The sequence below is a fragment of the Fukomys damarensis genome, unplaced genomic scaffold (genome assembly GCF_012274545.1).
Source record: "Fukomys damarensis isolate Sample0158 unplaced genomic scaffold, DMR_v1.0_HiC HiC_scaffold_38, whole genome shotgun sequence".
NCBI classification, from domain to species: Eukaryota; Metazoa; Chordata; class Mammalia; order Rodentia; family Bathyergidae; genus Fukomys; species Fukomys damarensis.
In genome coordinates this window covers 39,208,318-39,222,958 of record NW_022900950.1, presented here as the reverse complement: position 1 = coordinate 39,222,958, position 14,641 = coordinate 39,208,318, and the positions used below count along the sequence as shown (strand labels likewise).

The window sequence follows — 14,641 nt, the reverse complement described above, 5'->3', positions numbered from 1 at the left end:
CTATCTAGATAGATGTGTGACCACCTGTTATAGCTACTGTTTTTGTTCGCGATTAACTAGGGTATTCATGTACCACTATTTTTCCCTATAACTTCTACAGTAAGTTATAGCTATATCAGAATAACCTGGTTGGTATGTCAATCCATTCATAAGTTAATTGGAGAAGAATGGGGGTGGCGCACTGACTAGAGAAGCAGGCACAACCTGGTCTTTACAAAACCCTAGGACACATGCACACAACAATTCCCAGAGGCCTTCATATGGAAGTTCTCACAAGAACTTCAGCAGGGCTGAGGATTTAGCTCAGTGGTGCCTGCCCGCCTAGCAAGCGCACGGGCTGGAGTTTGATTCCCGCTACCAAATAAAGAATTTCAGCAGGGTTTTGATAGGACGGCCTAGAACTGACATCAGCCTGAGGAGTAGGTGATACAAAAGGTCAGTCCATACCGAATTCTTTTCCACTGTTCTCTCTTGCACGGTGGTTTACTCTCAGGCTTCAAGGTGTATTTCTTTTCCTACTTTTAGTAGGCCAAAATTTGCTCTGCAGAGCCTGCTTCTTTTCCTACCTTTGTGCTTGTCTTGACCAATTCTTTGCTCACGACAGAAAGGACTTAGAATCCACCTCTGGAAGGAGACTGCGGTACCCCAAAACTGGTAACAACACTAATATGAGGTTTTCTCATCAGGGTTCCAAAATATCTATTTATACAGATAATTTCCTGTGTCCTATATTAAAGTTATAAAAATTCAGTTTCTCCATAAAAATTTAATTGCTTGTGTTCCTGGTTAAGCTTATTCTCAGTTCATAAATTTGGATGATTTTAAAAATTATATTTTATACTTGGTTACTGATGATGTAGAAAAATGCTATTGTTTCCTATTAAGTTGATTTTGTTTCTAGGAACTGTTGTTATTTATACTTGTAGTTTATATTGTTTATAAAATTGTTCTCAACCTTAGTAACTACATATAACATGATGATGATATGAATTTCCTTGTCTTTTTCCTGCTCCTGAAGGGTTAAATTCCACTTTTAAACACATACACACACACAGACACATACATTTCCAACACACTGATGATATACGGCTTAGAATTTTTATAATGTAGTCATAGATGAAACTGGTCCTTTCTATTCTCCTCTAAGTACTTTTGGAATCAAGATCCCATTAGCCTCAAAATGAATTAGATGGCTTTCCATGATTTTTGGAACAACCTGAATAAAAAAATGAATTCATTATCTTTTGAACACTTGATAGAATTCACTTTAAAAATAATATGGGCTTTGGATTTTCTGAAGGAATGGGAAAATTTCATTAAGTCTCAATTTTGGCATTTTTATATTTTGTTCAGTATGTATCCATTTTATCTCAGTTTTAAAACATAAGTTCATGGTTTTTATAGTAATGTTTAATTAAATTTGAAAGTATTTATTCTATCTATAATTATTTATTCTAATATATATCTAATATATATATATATACATATATATACATATATATATATATAGAGAGAGAGAGAGAGAGAGAGAGAGAGAGTGCCAACATAGTTAATCAATTGAGAATTTTAGTTAATTTTGTAAGGTTTTTCTTTTAGTTATAAAATTAAATGACAAACGAAAGAGATAGGAAGCTAAACAGATAATGCCTTATAAATTTTCTGTCTTGCTGGTCACTGTGCAGAAAGAAAAGAAAATCCAGTTTAGAACATTTAAAAGCTAAGTATGCTCAGAGTCAAATGCCTGTCTCAGAATTTAATATTTGCTTCCATACAATTAAAGTGTAAAAATCTATCTAAAACCAAAGCCCTAAACCAGGCCTTTTTTCTGTTGTATAAACTGTATTCATCTGGTAGTAAAATCCACCTGCTTATTCTTTCTTTTCAGAACTGTTTTTTTCATGCAATAATCTACTCTGGACTTTGAAAGAAGATTTTAGTACAACACTATCAGAAAAATATAAAGAAATACTTGATTACTAAGCTATTAGTGTTATAATAGTCTTAATAGCTTTCTTTACCATCTACATGCATATCTAAAAGCAGAAGCAATTGTTTTAAGCCTACATAAACCAATTCCCAGCCCATAACTCTACCCTGGGGATTTGCGAGGAAGGAAATAAAGAGTGATATTGGAATCAGAGAGGATATCTCCTAGATGGATAATATTTACCAAATTCTAATTTCCATTTTGTCCCATGGGTATTAGATGGTAGATAATTTTTTCTCTAATAGGTTTGGAATAAAGCTTTTTAAATTTATAATAAAAAGGAAAATCAGTTACTAAAGTTAATGAGAGGAGATAATTTTTATTCCTTAATTCTTTTCTTTTTGTTTGTTTCTTTGCTTTGAGACAAGGTATTCCCATGCAGTTCAGGCTGGCCTGGCCTTGAACTCACTGTACTCCTTTTGCCATAGCTTCCCTAATACTGGGATTACAGGTGTGCATCACCATGCCTGGGTCTTTCTTGATTCTTTTATTATTGGTTATTAAATTCCTATCTCTTCCAAACAATAGCAAAGATAGTTTCCGTTCTTTTATTATCTCAAAAATCCCACTGTTGGTAATGAAAAAAATATCCAATTTGCATATATTCAAACGGAAAATGAGAAAACCAAAGTCCCACCTCTGTTGTATCTATACCAGCTTTTGCTGTTACAACTTCAACTTTTCAATTGTTTTAAATAAAGAAACAACTGTTTCAATGGTTATCTGGGGGAGAGGCTTAGATTATGTCACTATTTGATGGCTGGATGTGCAATGTATAAGATTATTTCCCAGACTTTGTTGCCTTCCAAATGGGCCACTGTAGCTTCTGATCACTTTCTCTAATTGGATCCATCCTGAACTGCTGGTAGAGCAGACTTCTGAAGCCATCACACTGCCACCCTCCATTTCACACCTCCCAAGGCTCCTTCTAAGTACACAATTACCTGACCTGGGCCTTTTAAAACTTGATCCCCATCCCTTGTTCTTTCTCATGGGTTCCTGATCCACCACCTCAGCTCCAGGAGCACAGAACTTCACAGTGCTTGGGCCCCTGGCCCCTGGTATGACCTCTGATCCTTGCTCCTCTTTCCTCCATAACCTGAAAACATTTCATCTTCCTGTGTAATTTCTGAAATCACACTCATCCTTGTTCTTCAGGCCCAGTGTTTGTTTCCTGAGTTTTCTTGCTCACACTTGTTTTTACTACTGTGAATTTCTTCAGTATTGTTCATAAACATCTTCCTGTCACTTAATGAAGTAAGATAATGTGTATAAAGTTACTGGTGAAATCAACTTATATAAGCTATAAAGTGCTATATTTTTAAAGGAATGAATTATTATCAATTAGCACGTCACTGTTTCAAATGTGCAAAACTGTGTCCTCAGCTGCAGTAAGTCTTGTGAAGATAGCAACCATATCTGATGACTATATTGTATTCCCCATTACTATCATTGAAAAGTAAATGTTCAATAAATACTTATAGGTTAATTAATTGAAACCATATAAAAGATAGGATGGTTACACAGGAAGGAATAAAAGAAATATTAGGACAACCGTGTGGGTTAGAAAGAAAGCTGATTCATTCATTCAATATATACTGTCTGCTATGTACTAGACTCTCCTCTGGATTGTAGGATTATGGCAGCGAACAAAGGAAACCAAAATTTCTGCCAGAAAGTTGACAGTGGAAACCAAACCAACATAATTAGTAAGATATAGAGCAGTGATGGGGAACATTTTTTTTTTTTGGTTGGGGATCAACCTCAGGACTTTGTGCTTGCGAGGCACCCTAGCCCGATGGTGAACCTTTTAAAGACAAGTGTCCAAACTGCAACCCTAAACCCACTATTTATCACAAAGTGCCAAAACTGTAATTAAATTTGAATACTGAGCTTTTACTTTAGAAAACAGAACTCATCCATCATATCTTTTCTCTTCAAAGAAAAACAACATGTGTGCCGTAGGTTCACCACCACTGATACAGAGCATGTAACAAGGTACTAAATATAAAGGAAAAGGGCAAAGCAGGATGAGAAGTTAAGAAGTATGTTTGGCTGGAGGAGACAATTTTAATTTATAGCAGGTGGCCTGGGAAGGCTTTCTTGAGTTTGTGACAATCAAGAGTCCAGTGAGGAAATAAACTGTAAGGACATACTAGGATAGAGAATTAAAATAAGGAAAACATCCATCCATCCATCTGTCCATCCATCAAGGAGGACACAACCTCTGATCTCTGGAAGAACATTCCAGTGAAACATAAAAAGTGAATATAGTCTAATCTCTCTCCTGCCCAAATAACTGACCACTTATATAAATAAATATTCTATGAAGTATTCTATGTCCTCAAAGTGATCAGGCTAGTGGGGGTATATATGTTGGCTTGGCTTTTTCTGCTGCTTAGAACTTTTTTTCAGCATGCCAAGTTGAAAAAGGCACTAAATGTCACTCTCTCATCCAGCAGAATTTACCGAAATGAAGTGGATCTGCTTCTGCTGTGCTAGCAACACCCCTGTGCACAATCACCCTTCCTCCATCCTTTTCCTGAATCTATAGCAGCAAAGAAATCTGAGAGAAAAAGGTAACTGGCAGAAATCTACATCGCAGATGGAGATTATAGGCCAGTGGCGGCAAATCTATGACAAGCATACTACTGAGTTTTTCTTTTAAGACAAAACATGTTAATGTATGAGTTGTTTTTTTCTAAGCTAAAACTTCAGTATTCAGGTTTAACTGCAAAGTTGGCACTTTGCTGTATGGGTTTTGGGATGTAATTTAGTCTCCTCTCTGTCACTGCTGTAGGCACTAATTTGAATATATACCCAGAGTGGATTAATTTCTTACTACCTTCACTGCTACCCCATCGTGCAGGACACTATCACTTCTAACAGTACCTCTTGACAGTTCCCTGTTTCTATCTTGTGCCTTGGCCATTTATTTTTCAACTCTGCACCTGGAGTAATCTTTCAAAATGTAAAATGACATCACTTCTGCTAAAATATTGGGGTAGAAAAGGCAAAGTGCTTATGCTTTTGTTGATCTTCAAGTTCTGTGCATGAGCCTCCATTACCACTCAGGCTTCTCCTACAGTACCTGTCACTTGCTCATTTCACATTGACTATGGGCATCCTTGCCCGGCACACAGCTCTGCTGTAGGACCTGTGCTCCAGATGTTCCCTCCGCCGGCAAGGGTGCCTTTCCAAGAGTCACTTGGCTCCCTCCGTCACTGTCTCACATCAGATCTCATCTTCAAAGGCAGATAGTCCTAGGCCACTGCCTTCGTACTCCTGGTCCCCTTATCTTGCACTACATTTCTTTTTACCATAGCACTGATCACCTTTTAACTCACCAGACTTTTTAAATTTATTGTTTACTGTTTGTCTGTCTTATTTGAAAGTGAGCTTAATGAAGGATCTCTGTCTGTTTGCTGATATACTTGCAAATATGAAAAATAAAGCCTGGGACCTCAATAGTTATCTGTCACATTGAACGAACACCATTGGTGTTCTTTTTAAAGCTCACTGTAGCCATTTTTTAGTAGAATATCTCCCAAATTCAAATTGCTACCTATAATAACAGAGGTTTTGCTTTATAATACAAAGACTCTGCAAAGGATGTGATACAGTAAAAGCAAAAACACACTGAGACCCAGCTTCCTGTGCCTCAGTGCACTGAGAACGCCCCGCAGCTGGATGAAATTACCAGTGCACATCCGTGAAGGCCTTTTTTCTAAAACAAATTTTTAAAAGGGTAGATTATGATTGATGAACCCAGCATTAGCGTAATGTTATCAGAGATACTTTCTATTTCTGTCCTTTGTCAGGAGGTCAGATTATAATCATGTTAGAACTGAACACAATGCTTTATTAATGTTTCATGAGTAAGTCAGTTGTAATCAGCCCAGCTTTCTGTGGACAAATTAAGCCAATTCTTGATGTATAAATTCAATGCATTTAGAATTTATAAAAATGTCTACATCACTTTTCTACATTTTCTAATGAGACAAAATTTAAAATTCCACAGCTCTTCAAGGGACATAATTCTTGTTACTGTATTTATAAAGCATAAAAAATTCTAACCAGTTATGTGTGTTACTGTTCATAATTTCAGCAACAACAATGGACTAAAAGAAATGCACCATTTAAAAAATCAAAGTACTATTTAATTTTTTTTTTATAAGTAAGAGAATGAAATTAGTTGGTAGACAAGTAAAGGCTGCTATGAATTTATCAAATACATGTTCAATCACTGCATGGTGTAATGAAGCAAGCACTTAATAATCAGTGATACCATCACACGTAATATTATTGTCGTCTTTGTTTTGAATTTCTTTTTTTGTTTTGTTTTGTGTTGAATTTCTTAATGACAGTCTGAATGAAGAAAGAGGGTATGCTCATGGATACAGAGTACTAATCCATACAAAGTGATGAAGGCTTTTTGCTGTGACTGTCATTTCTCTGGTATATATGACATTTTCATTTTATCCTTCAGGCTCATTACAAAGAGCTCCTTCAAAAAACTGAAGATAATTCCAGTCCAAATTAAAAATATACTACAGCACATTTTCTTGAAATCTATTTTATAAGAAGTAAATCCTACAGGAACAACCAATCAAAAAGTTAGAAACTTTTAATGTTACAAAACAATATTTTAGAAAATGAAGGTTATAGTCATAGAATTTATGGAAAATTTAAACACATCTGTATTTTTATTAATGTCTAGGTTTTGTATAGTATAGAAATATGCCCCAGATAAATATTTTTTCAGCAAAAAATTAAAAATATGCAGAACACTGGTTGAATTCACTAGTTTTAACATAGATGTCTGATATAGTTTTTGCATCTATGATCATTCCTCATCAGTAGGAAGGAAAAATTGACCAAATGCTAGAGCAGGGAAAACTATGAAAAGGTTCTATGAAGGAGAACTTTAAGCTGGAAGAAAGCAATGCAAGATTGAGGAGAGCTGCACAGACACAGCCACATTTGAAGAGATGTCTTTTCACAGCTCTGCTGCTCTGCATTTCCCAGAGGCAGCACTGTGGGTTTGTCCCTTGGCTCTGATTCTGAAGCAAACAATGGCTGAACAGACATGGCATCTTGACATACAAGAGACCTCTCTCTGCTTTTCAAAATTCTTTTAAGGCGCATCCAGAGAAGAATACAGAAAGAAGAAACACTTCTCAAGCCACCCATGTGCATATGATCTATTTAACCTGGCCCTGATTCCAGGGGATGCAAAGCAAAGACTGGGACAGTTTAATTTCCCTAAATATGCAGCATTTGTTGTAAACTTTTCTACTCATGTAGTAAAGATTTAGTTTGCAAGACTTTCCAGATTCACTAAGAAGATGACAGGAATTTGGTTTAGAATAGCCTCTCCAACGAGCATTTGCTTTTTTCATTTCCTCATAAATACAGTTTGGAATTAAATACTTATAAAAATGTACCAATTGTTTCTAAAATGCTTCATGATAATTTCAGAGATGGACAAGTGCCTATCTAATATTTTAATGGTAAAACTAAATTCTCCATTGCGAGAACAAGTTTTTGAGCAACAGAAACCTCACCAAGCTATATTCAGCGCTCGTATCTGCCATTGCATTACACACACCTGGACTATATATCTTTAAGATGCTATTTAGTGAGGCTTGCTTTGAAGAAACATGTCACTTATGCCTTAAAGTCTGTTCAGCAGCATTTCAGCTGGTTAAAAAGACAAGATACAATCGATAGAAGGTATACAAACAAAAGTCAGGTCTTGAACTGGTACAAGTACTGGAAGTAAATTAGTATTGGAAGTAAATTATTTGTTATAAATGATTTATATGCAATAGAAGTACTCTGCACAATTAATAATAAAATAATTTGTTTTTCAAAATTTACATTCAAATGTTTTTTACATTTGGTTAAAGATGGAGAACATGTTTGAGAATTTAAACTGTTTTTATGATTTTATACCATTTCTCAGTCTCTTCCTTTCAATGAACAATCTGTTAAAGCTCTCCTTAAAGCTCAAATGATATGAAACTGATAATCAGATGCCTTTTAAAGATATTTTTTAAAAAACTATGTGGTTGGGGGCTGGGGATTTAGCTCAATGGTGCCACCACCTGCCTCGCAAGCACAAGGTCCCGAGTTTGATCCTCATACCATCAAAAACAAAAAAACAAAACCTATGTGGTGATCATATGAATAATGAGACAGGCAGAGTGCCATTGATGATAAATTGAACTGTAAGTCTGAGTCACAATGAGGTGTCTGCAGGGTATCCATGTCCTGTTTGGCAAATATCAAAAAGTTATATTCCAATGTCCCTTTATAATTTTGTGATCAGAACATATTGTGGTGGAAACAGTATTGTTCTAACCTTGTTTGGCTCTTGGGAATCAATCTTTAAAGCCACTTTAATTGAAAATGTAGGTGAAGTTTAAAACACTATATACATGTGAGTCACACTCAAGGGTTCAACTGTGATGCTAGGCATAATGCACTAGAAAACATTCAGGTTTAAACTTATAAGAGCCACTGGCTTTCTGGGCTTTGGCCTGTTCATTCAAATAGAAGGCCCATGTCAGTTCCTGTGTTTCCAAAGGCTAGAATAATAGCAGATGTCTTTTCTTCCATTTGTAAAGGTCAAGGATATGCCCTCCTTTCATACCAGCACAGCAGAAGGAAATGGAACTTCCTCAGTACTTAGCTAAGTTTTTTCTGGCTGGAAAAGGTGATCTTATAGGATGAGGCTGGCAGATGACAAAAGTAGAAACGGGGACCACAGATCAGGTCTGAATAGTCACTGGCCTGGACCACACTACTGGCCTCAGGTCACCTCCCTCTCATCTCTTTTGTTTTGCTCATTCCAAGGAACTGGCTTGTGACCTCCTTCCCTTCGTCCCCCATCTTTCCCGCCCTTTTCCCCCTCCATCTCCAATGCTTCTCTGGCCATTAATTTTCTCTCCAGGATCTGGAAAATTAACTTATCTTGTTGGGTTTTAGGTTAATATTTATCTCAGAAGATTATTTTGAAAGATTTATAAGAATGCTGCACCTGGGGTTTTAGCATAGTGTTGTGACAAAGAATAAACTCTCAAAGAAAGGTCATAGCTCACAACCACTGTTATTTTATCTTGATCAGTTTCATAATGGGTGACTCAGGAATACCACGGAGGTATGGAGTAAAGTGATTTGCAGAAGTTTCTAGCAGTTAACTTTTGGATTGAGAAAAGTAGAGGAAAAAATGTCAGCAGCTAGGCCAGGGGAGAAGAGTGCCCCAGGGAGCCAGTAGATGGGCGTAGATAAAAAGAGGTGTCTATTGTGTACTGCTTATCATAACATTTAATTTACTAAATAAGGGCAAGGTTTTGTCATTTTATCTTTTTTGTTTGTTTTTGTTTTTTGAGATAGGGTCTCAGTAGGTAGTTGAGACTGACCTGGAACTCACTATGTAGCCCAGGCTGGTTTTGAACTCACAGCCATCCTCCTGCCTCAGCCTCCTGAGTGCTGGGATTACAGGCGTGCCCGGCTTGTCACTTTATCTTTCAGGATACAATCCCCAAATCTAGGATCTACTAGACAATGGCCAATGAACCCCTGGTATAAACTGAAGTCTCCAGCAGAGCTACAAAAAAAAATTTTTTTTGAGAGCTATAAAGTTTACACTTCTTCCAGGGCCTTGTTTAGAACTCAATTGATTTTTATTCATCATAAAATGGGCTATCTGTTTTTGCAATCTGGAAGAGATATGCAGCAAAATGCAATCATTATGGCTGAGGGCCCTTAAGGGGAGATGTGATAATAGCTGATGATCCAAAGAAAACAGAAAAAGAGCAGATAGAGACTTCCACCACTTCACAGAATAATAATGGATGATACAGTTGATTTTCTCTTTCAGACAATTCAGTCTCATTCTTTGTATAGGTGGCAATAAATTTTACATTTTCAAAAAATCTCACATACAGAGAATGTAGAAACTTTATTTGCCAGACAAGTTTATTTAGTTGCATTACATTACTACCCGATATACCTCTCAAACCAAACATTGTAATTTTTCTGCAAATTTAGTCAAGAATGTATGTTTTTCCTTGTTTAGTTTATATCAACACTAATTATTTGTCAGTTTCTCATCAATAATAATTGTTAGCTTTCCCTATATTCAAATATTTCTGAGTATGATGCTGCCCTGGGTATTTGTTTTTTGAAGCATGCCTGCCTTTTCTATTTTAATTATTCCTACGAGCAATAAAATTACTAATTCTGGGAGCATATATACTTCTTAGACTAATGGAGAACACAAAGTTTGTGTCTATAATGAATCATTCCTTATTGTTTTACTGAACTATACCTAAAATACGTTAGCATATAATAAACACATAAAGAAATGTTCAATGTCATTAGTCACTAAAGCAATATAAATTAAAGTTGTAACAAGATATTACTTCATACCCACTGTCACCATTGGGATCATTTACAGAGCAGGCAGCTTCTCCCCACTCAGTATCACAGACAAGCTGTGTTCCTATTTTGAAACAGCATTTTTTGCCCATGCCTTTTCTTTTTGCAGCCATAATTAATTTATTATAATTGAGTATTACATAAAATATTTAATTACTCCTGTCTGAGGTTTGTTATTGGCAGCACATGCCTATAATCCCAGCACTTAGGAAGATGAGGCAGGAAGACAGGGAGTTCTAGATACTTTTGAACTTCACAGAGAAACCCTGTATCCAAAAAGGTGGTTGTTGAAAAAACTGAAGTGAGCACACTTTCCAATAACTTTTTTCCAACATAAGAAGTTTCCACTTAAACCATTTTAATGAAAAACTGATCTTGGATGGATGACTGCTGCTGGAAATGTAAAAGGCATGTGTTCCTGTTTTTCACAATAGAATTTAACTCATTTAACCCTATTCCAGATATTTAAAGTATGCCATTATGAATGGTACATATAGGAGGCCACTTTCCCAATTTTTTACAACATAGGTTCTTTCTCTACACTACAGCAAATCCTTCTCTTATTCTAAGCTTTCTCAACTAGTTCATTTTTTATATCTATACACTTCACACAACAGGTACTACTGAGAATGTGCTCCTAGTAGGAAAAGTGGCTTTGTCCTGGAACCATGAAGCAATATCAGCCCTCTACGCATTTTGTCTACATCGCTGCATATTCAGAAGTCTAAAAATGCCACACACATTTCTTAGTACACAAGCAGTTTAGTGTTCTGTAAACATTAACAAATTAATAAATGTGAAAAGTTCAGTAGACAATAAAGAAAATTGATTTAATTTAATATTTAAAGCTAGCAAACTTGGAGTCTTTATTAGTGAAGGATCTTCATTAATAGCCTGCATCATGTTAAAAAATACACAAAATTTTAATTGACAGCCATAAGTTGATAGTTATAAATCTCAAAGAATATCAGAAAGAAGATATTAAATGAGATGCAACTGGTATAGCAGAAAGGGTATGATTTAGAAGTTAAATACTTTTTTTTCTGTACTTGAAGCTTGGCTCTGCCAGTTAAGAGCTTCATTGTCCTGTAACTGTACTGTATCCCTAAAATGTACCAATAAACTCAATTAAAGCTGAAAAAGAAAAAAAAAAGAAAAAAAAAATTGAACATTTCTGGTCTTCATGCTTTGTCTGTAAAATGGGGATACCTACAATTGCTTTTAAAAAATCAAGTGCATACCCTAGTGCTTGACACATACGAACTTCTGTTCAATTGCAAAAATGACAAAAATTGTGGTGCAACACATTTTGGCTCCTTTGTATAAGTGAAGAGGACCATTCATTTTGACTTGCTTGGACAAAATAGACTATCTGCTGAAAGTAACGACTCCAACAGAATTTATTCATTAATTCACTCAACACATGTTTACTGACCACGTACTATGTCACAGGCACAGGCATAGTTCCAGGCTCTGGAGATACAATGGAAAGACATTACTAGAGATAGTGATAATGATGTGACCAAGAGAAAGTCATACGTAGTTAGCATCTGCGTTGAATTTGAAGCCCTACTACCTTTAGACCGGTATTTTTGTCAACATTTAACTATGTAAGGATAGGTGGTCATAGATGGCCAAGACTAACAATAACTACAGATTTTCAGTATAACTTTTTCCAATTAAAAATATAAACTGGAGCAATAATCTGTTGTTGAAACATAGTATGAAATAACTCTGTACACTGTACGTGAAAGTGTCGTTTAAAAAACTGTGAAGAAGGGAACATACCCAAAATGTAGTAATACATAATATATTCCCTCAAAGAATAAAAATTGGATTACAGATTATTTATCTGTATAGTGCTTTTATTACATCAGCAACAACTTTGTAAAATAAAGTATATTAAAGAAAGCTATTTCTTAAAGACAAGAAATATAGCTCCAAAGTAGAGGGGGAATACAACTCACAGTGAAGTCCAAAAAAATGTCATACAATATTGAGGGAAGTGGGAACCACATATTGTATAATTCTGTTTATATAAGATATCCATAGTAGGCAGAGAGACTGAAAAGAGAAAGCAGATTCAAAAGAGAAAGTAGAGACAGAAATTAGATGAGGGTTGTTTGGGGCTGCTGAGGAATGGGGAAGTTGGGGAAAATAGGGTGAGGTGTTATGGGACTAGGGTTTCTTGTGGGGTGACAAAAATGGTCTACAATTGATTGTGGTGATAGCTGAACAACTCTGTAAATAGGCTAAAATCCATTAATTTTTAAAGAATTTTCAGGTTGCGAATTATATCAAAGTTCTCTCAACAAAGAGGATCAAAGGATATGTGAACCCCAGTGCAGGGTGTAGAACTTATTTGGATTCAGATTTAAAACAAATTATAAACACAAAGTAAAATAGATTTATGAGTCAGATGGAAACCCTTAGGAGTGAGCAAAACAGAGTTAGAGATGTATTGGGGTCATTGATTTCACTGAGCTAATTTCTCAAATGACCAAGAATAGTACACTAGAGAGGATGTTTTGTAAAATGGTTAATTTCCATGTACCATAACCACATTGAGATTGAAATCTCCTTCGTGGATAAATATATATTGAATTATATAAAATTCCCACTTGAAAATATTCTATTTACACATTTCTTATTTGAACATGAAGACATCTGTCACACAGATTAAAAAGAGGGTTTACAAGGTGGGTGTTCTCTTACAGTCAAACACATTAACATAATAAGGTAGCTTATTACCTCAAACATAAATTTCCTATATATAAATATTCTTCAAATGTAATTCTTTTCCTGTTTGGAATATTTTTATGAAAAAAGTATGCAGGTGTACTGTTATAGTAGTAAGAATAAGGAACAGGTTTCAATTTTAAGCACTTCAGAACATGCTGTATTAGTAAACAGATGCTCGTCTGATTTCCTTTTCCTAAGGGAGCAAACATAACTGAATTATCATTCCTTGATTAGTCTGCAGGAAAGGAAATCCACCCCACAATGAATGCTGTCAGAAGACTAGAAAAAAATGCTTTTGGTCTTTTTTCTTAAATCTTAACTGTGTATTTATAGATGTCAAGTGGCAATTTGTAAAAGCTAAAAATAAAGAAAAATTTTAGCACAAAATTTAACTTCCTGATGACTGCTCAAGGAAAAATAAAATTCCTCTTACCATCCTGTTGATTCGTACAAAGTCTTCAGGTTTTTTTGCCCAAGGGGGAAGATCAACATCATTTACCACTACTTCATCTTCTCTGATGCCAAGGTGATATCCATTACTGTTGACAAACATCTCTGGCAGGTAGTAGAACTCTGGAATTAGTTCCTGCCAGGAACAAAAATATAGTGTATTAAGTCACTTTATAAAAATCAGTTGAACAAAAGAATTAATTTAGAACTAACTGTACATGAAATAAAACTCTTTAACAAAAGCCAATACTTTATACTTTTCTCCATTTAATTTTCTTTAAGTGTCTGGTAAGAGAAGATGAATCATTACTTTTGAATAATTTTTGATATTTTATGTTTGTAATATACAAAATTTAAAATGTTACTCATTTTCAATCTTACCTTGCTACGGTTAATTAAGAGAAAAAATTATACAAAGTAGCAATCATTCATAAGAGAATTAGTAAACAAACATATGAAGCTATATTATATATGTGAGGCCAAAGTGGGCACTGTATGAAGCTATATTAGCTAAATTTTTCTGAATATTAGTGAACTATCCATACTTTTTAAAAGTTGTTGACAACCAGGGATGTAGCTCAGTGGCACTGTGCCTGCCTGGCAAGTGCAAGGTCCTGAGTTTGATCTCTGGTCACACACACACACACACACACACACACACACACACACACACAAAACGTTTTTGCCTATGAAGCTAAAACTCACTTATTTTCTACTCCCTTTTGACTGTACCGGCCATCACAATATTTGATATTTATAAAGAGATCTAGTTTTATTTTGCAATTTGACTCATTAAAAAAATTTTTTTTTTTTGCAGTGCTGGCAATGAAGCCCAATGATACATCCCTAGCCCCAAATAAATTATTTTTATAGCTACCACTGAACATGATAAAGAGACTCTGTACAAAATTATAATCAGTCTTAAATATTAAATGTATGTTACTGGAATGTAGGTAATTAATAAACTGAATGCAAAGACAACTTGTTTTTCTTAGGTACAGATATGGCATACAC

At 35.3% G+C, this 14,641-nt stretch overlaps 1 protein-coding gene across 3 annotated transcripts in view; it reads right to left on the bottom strand.

The window, feature by feature from the left end:
• Nbea (neurobeachin) overlaps nucleotides 1–14,641 on the bottom strand; it is a 680,165-nt gene that overhangs the window by 56,262 nt on the left and 609,262 nt on the right. For all 3 annotated transcript variants that reach the window (XM_010623923.1, XM_010623924.1, XM_010623926.3), the window contains one exon: nucleotides 13,611–13,763. In XM_010623923.1, coding sequence (XP_010622225.1) covers nucleotides 13,611–13,763 — 153 coding nt within the window. The remainder of the gene's footprint in view (nucleotides 1–13,610; nucleotides 13,764–14,641) is intronic.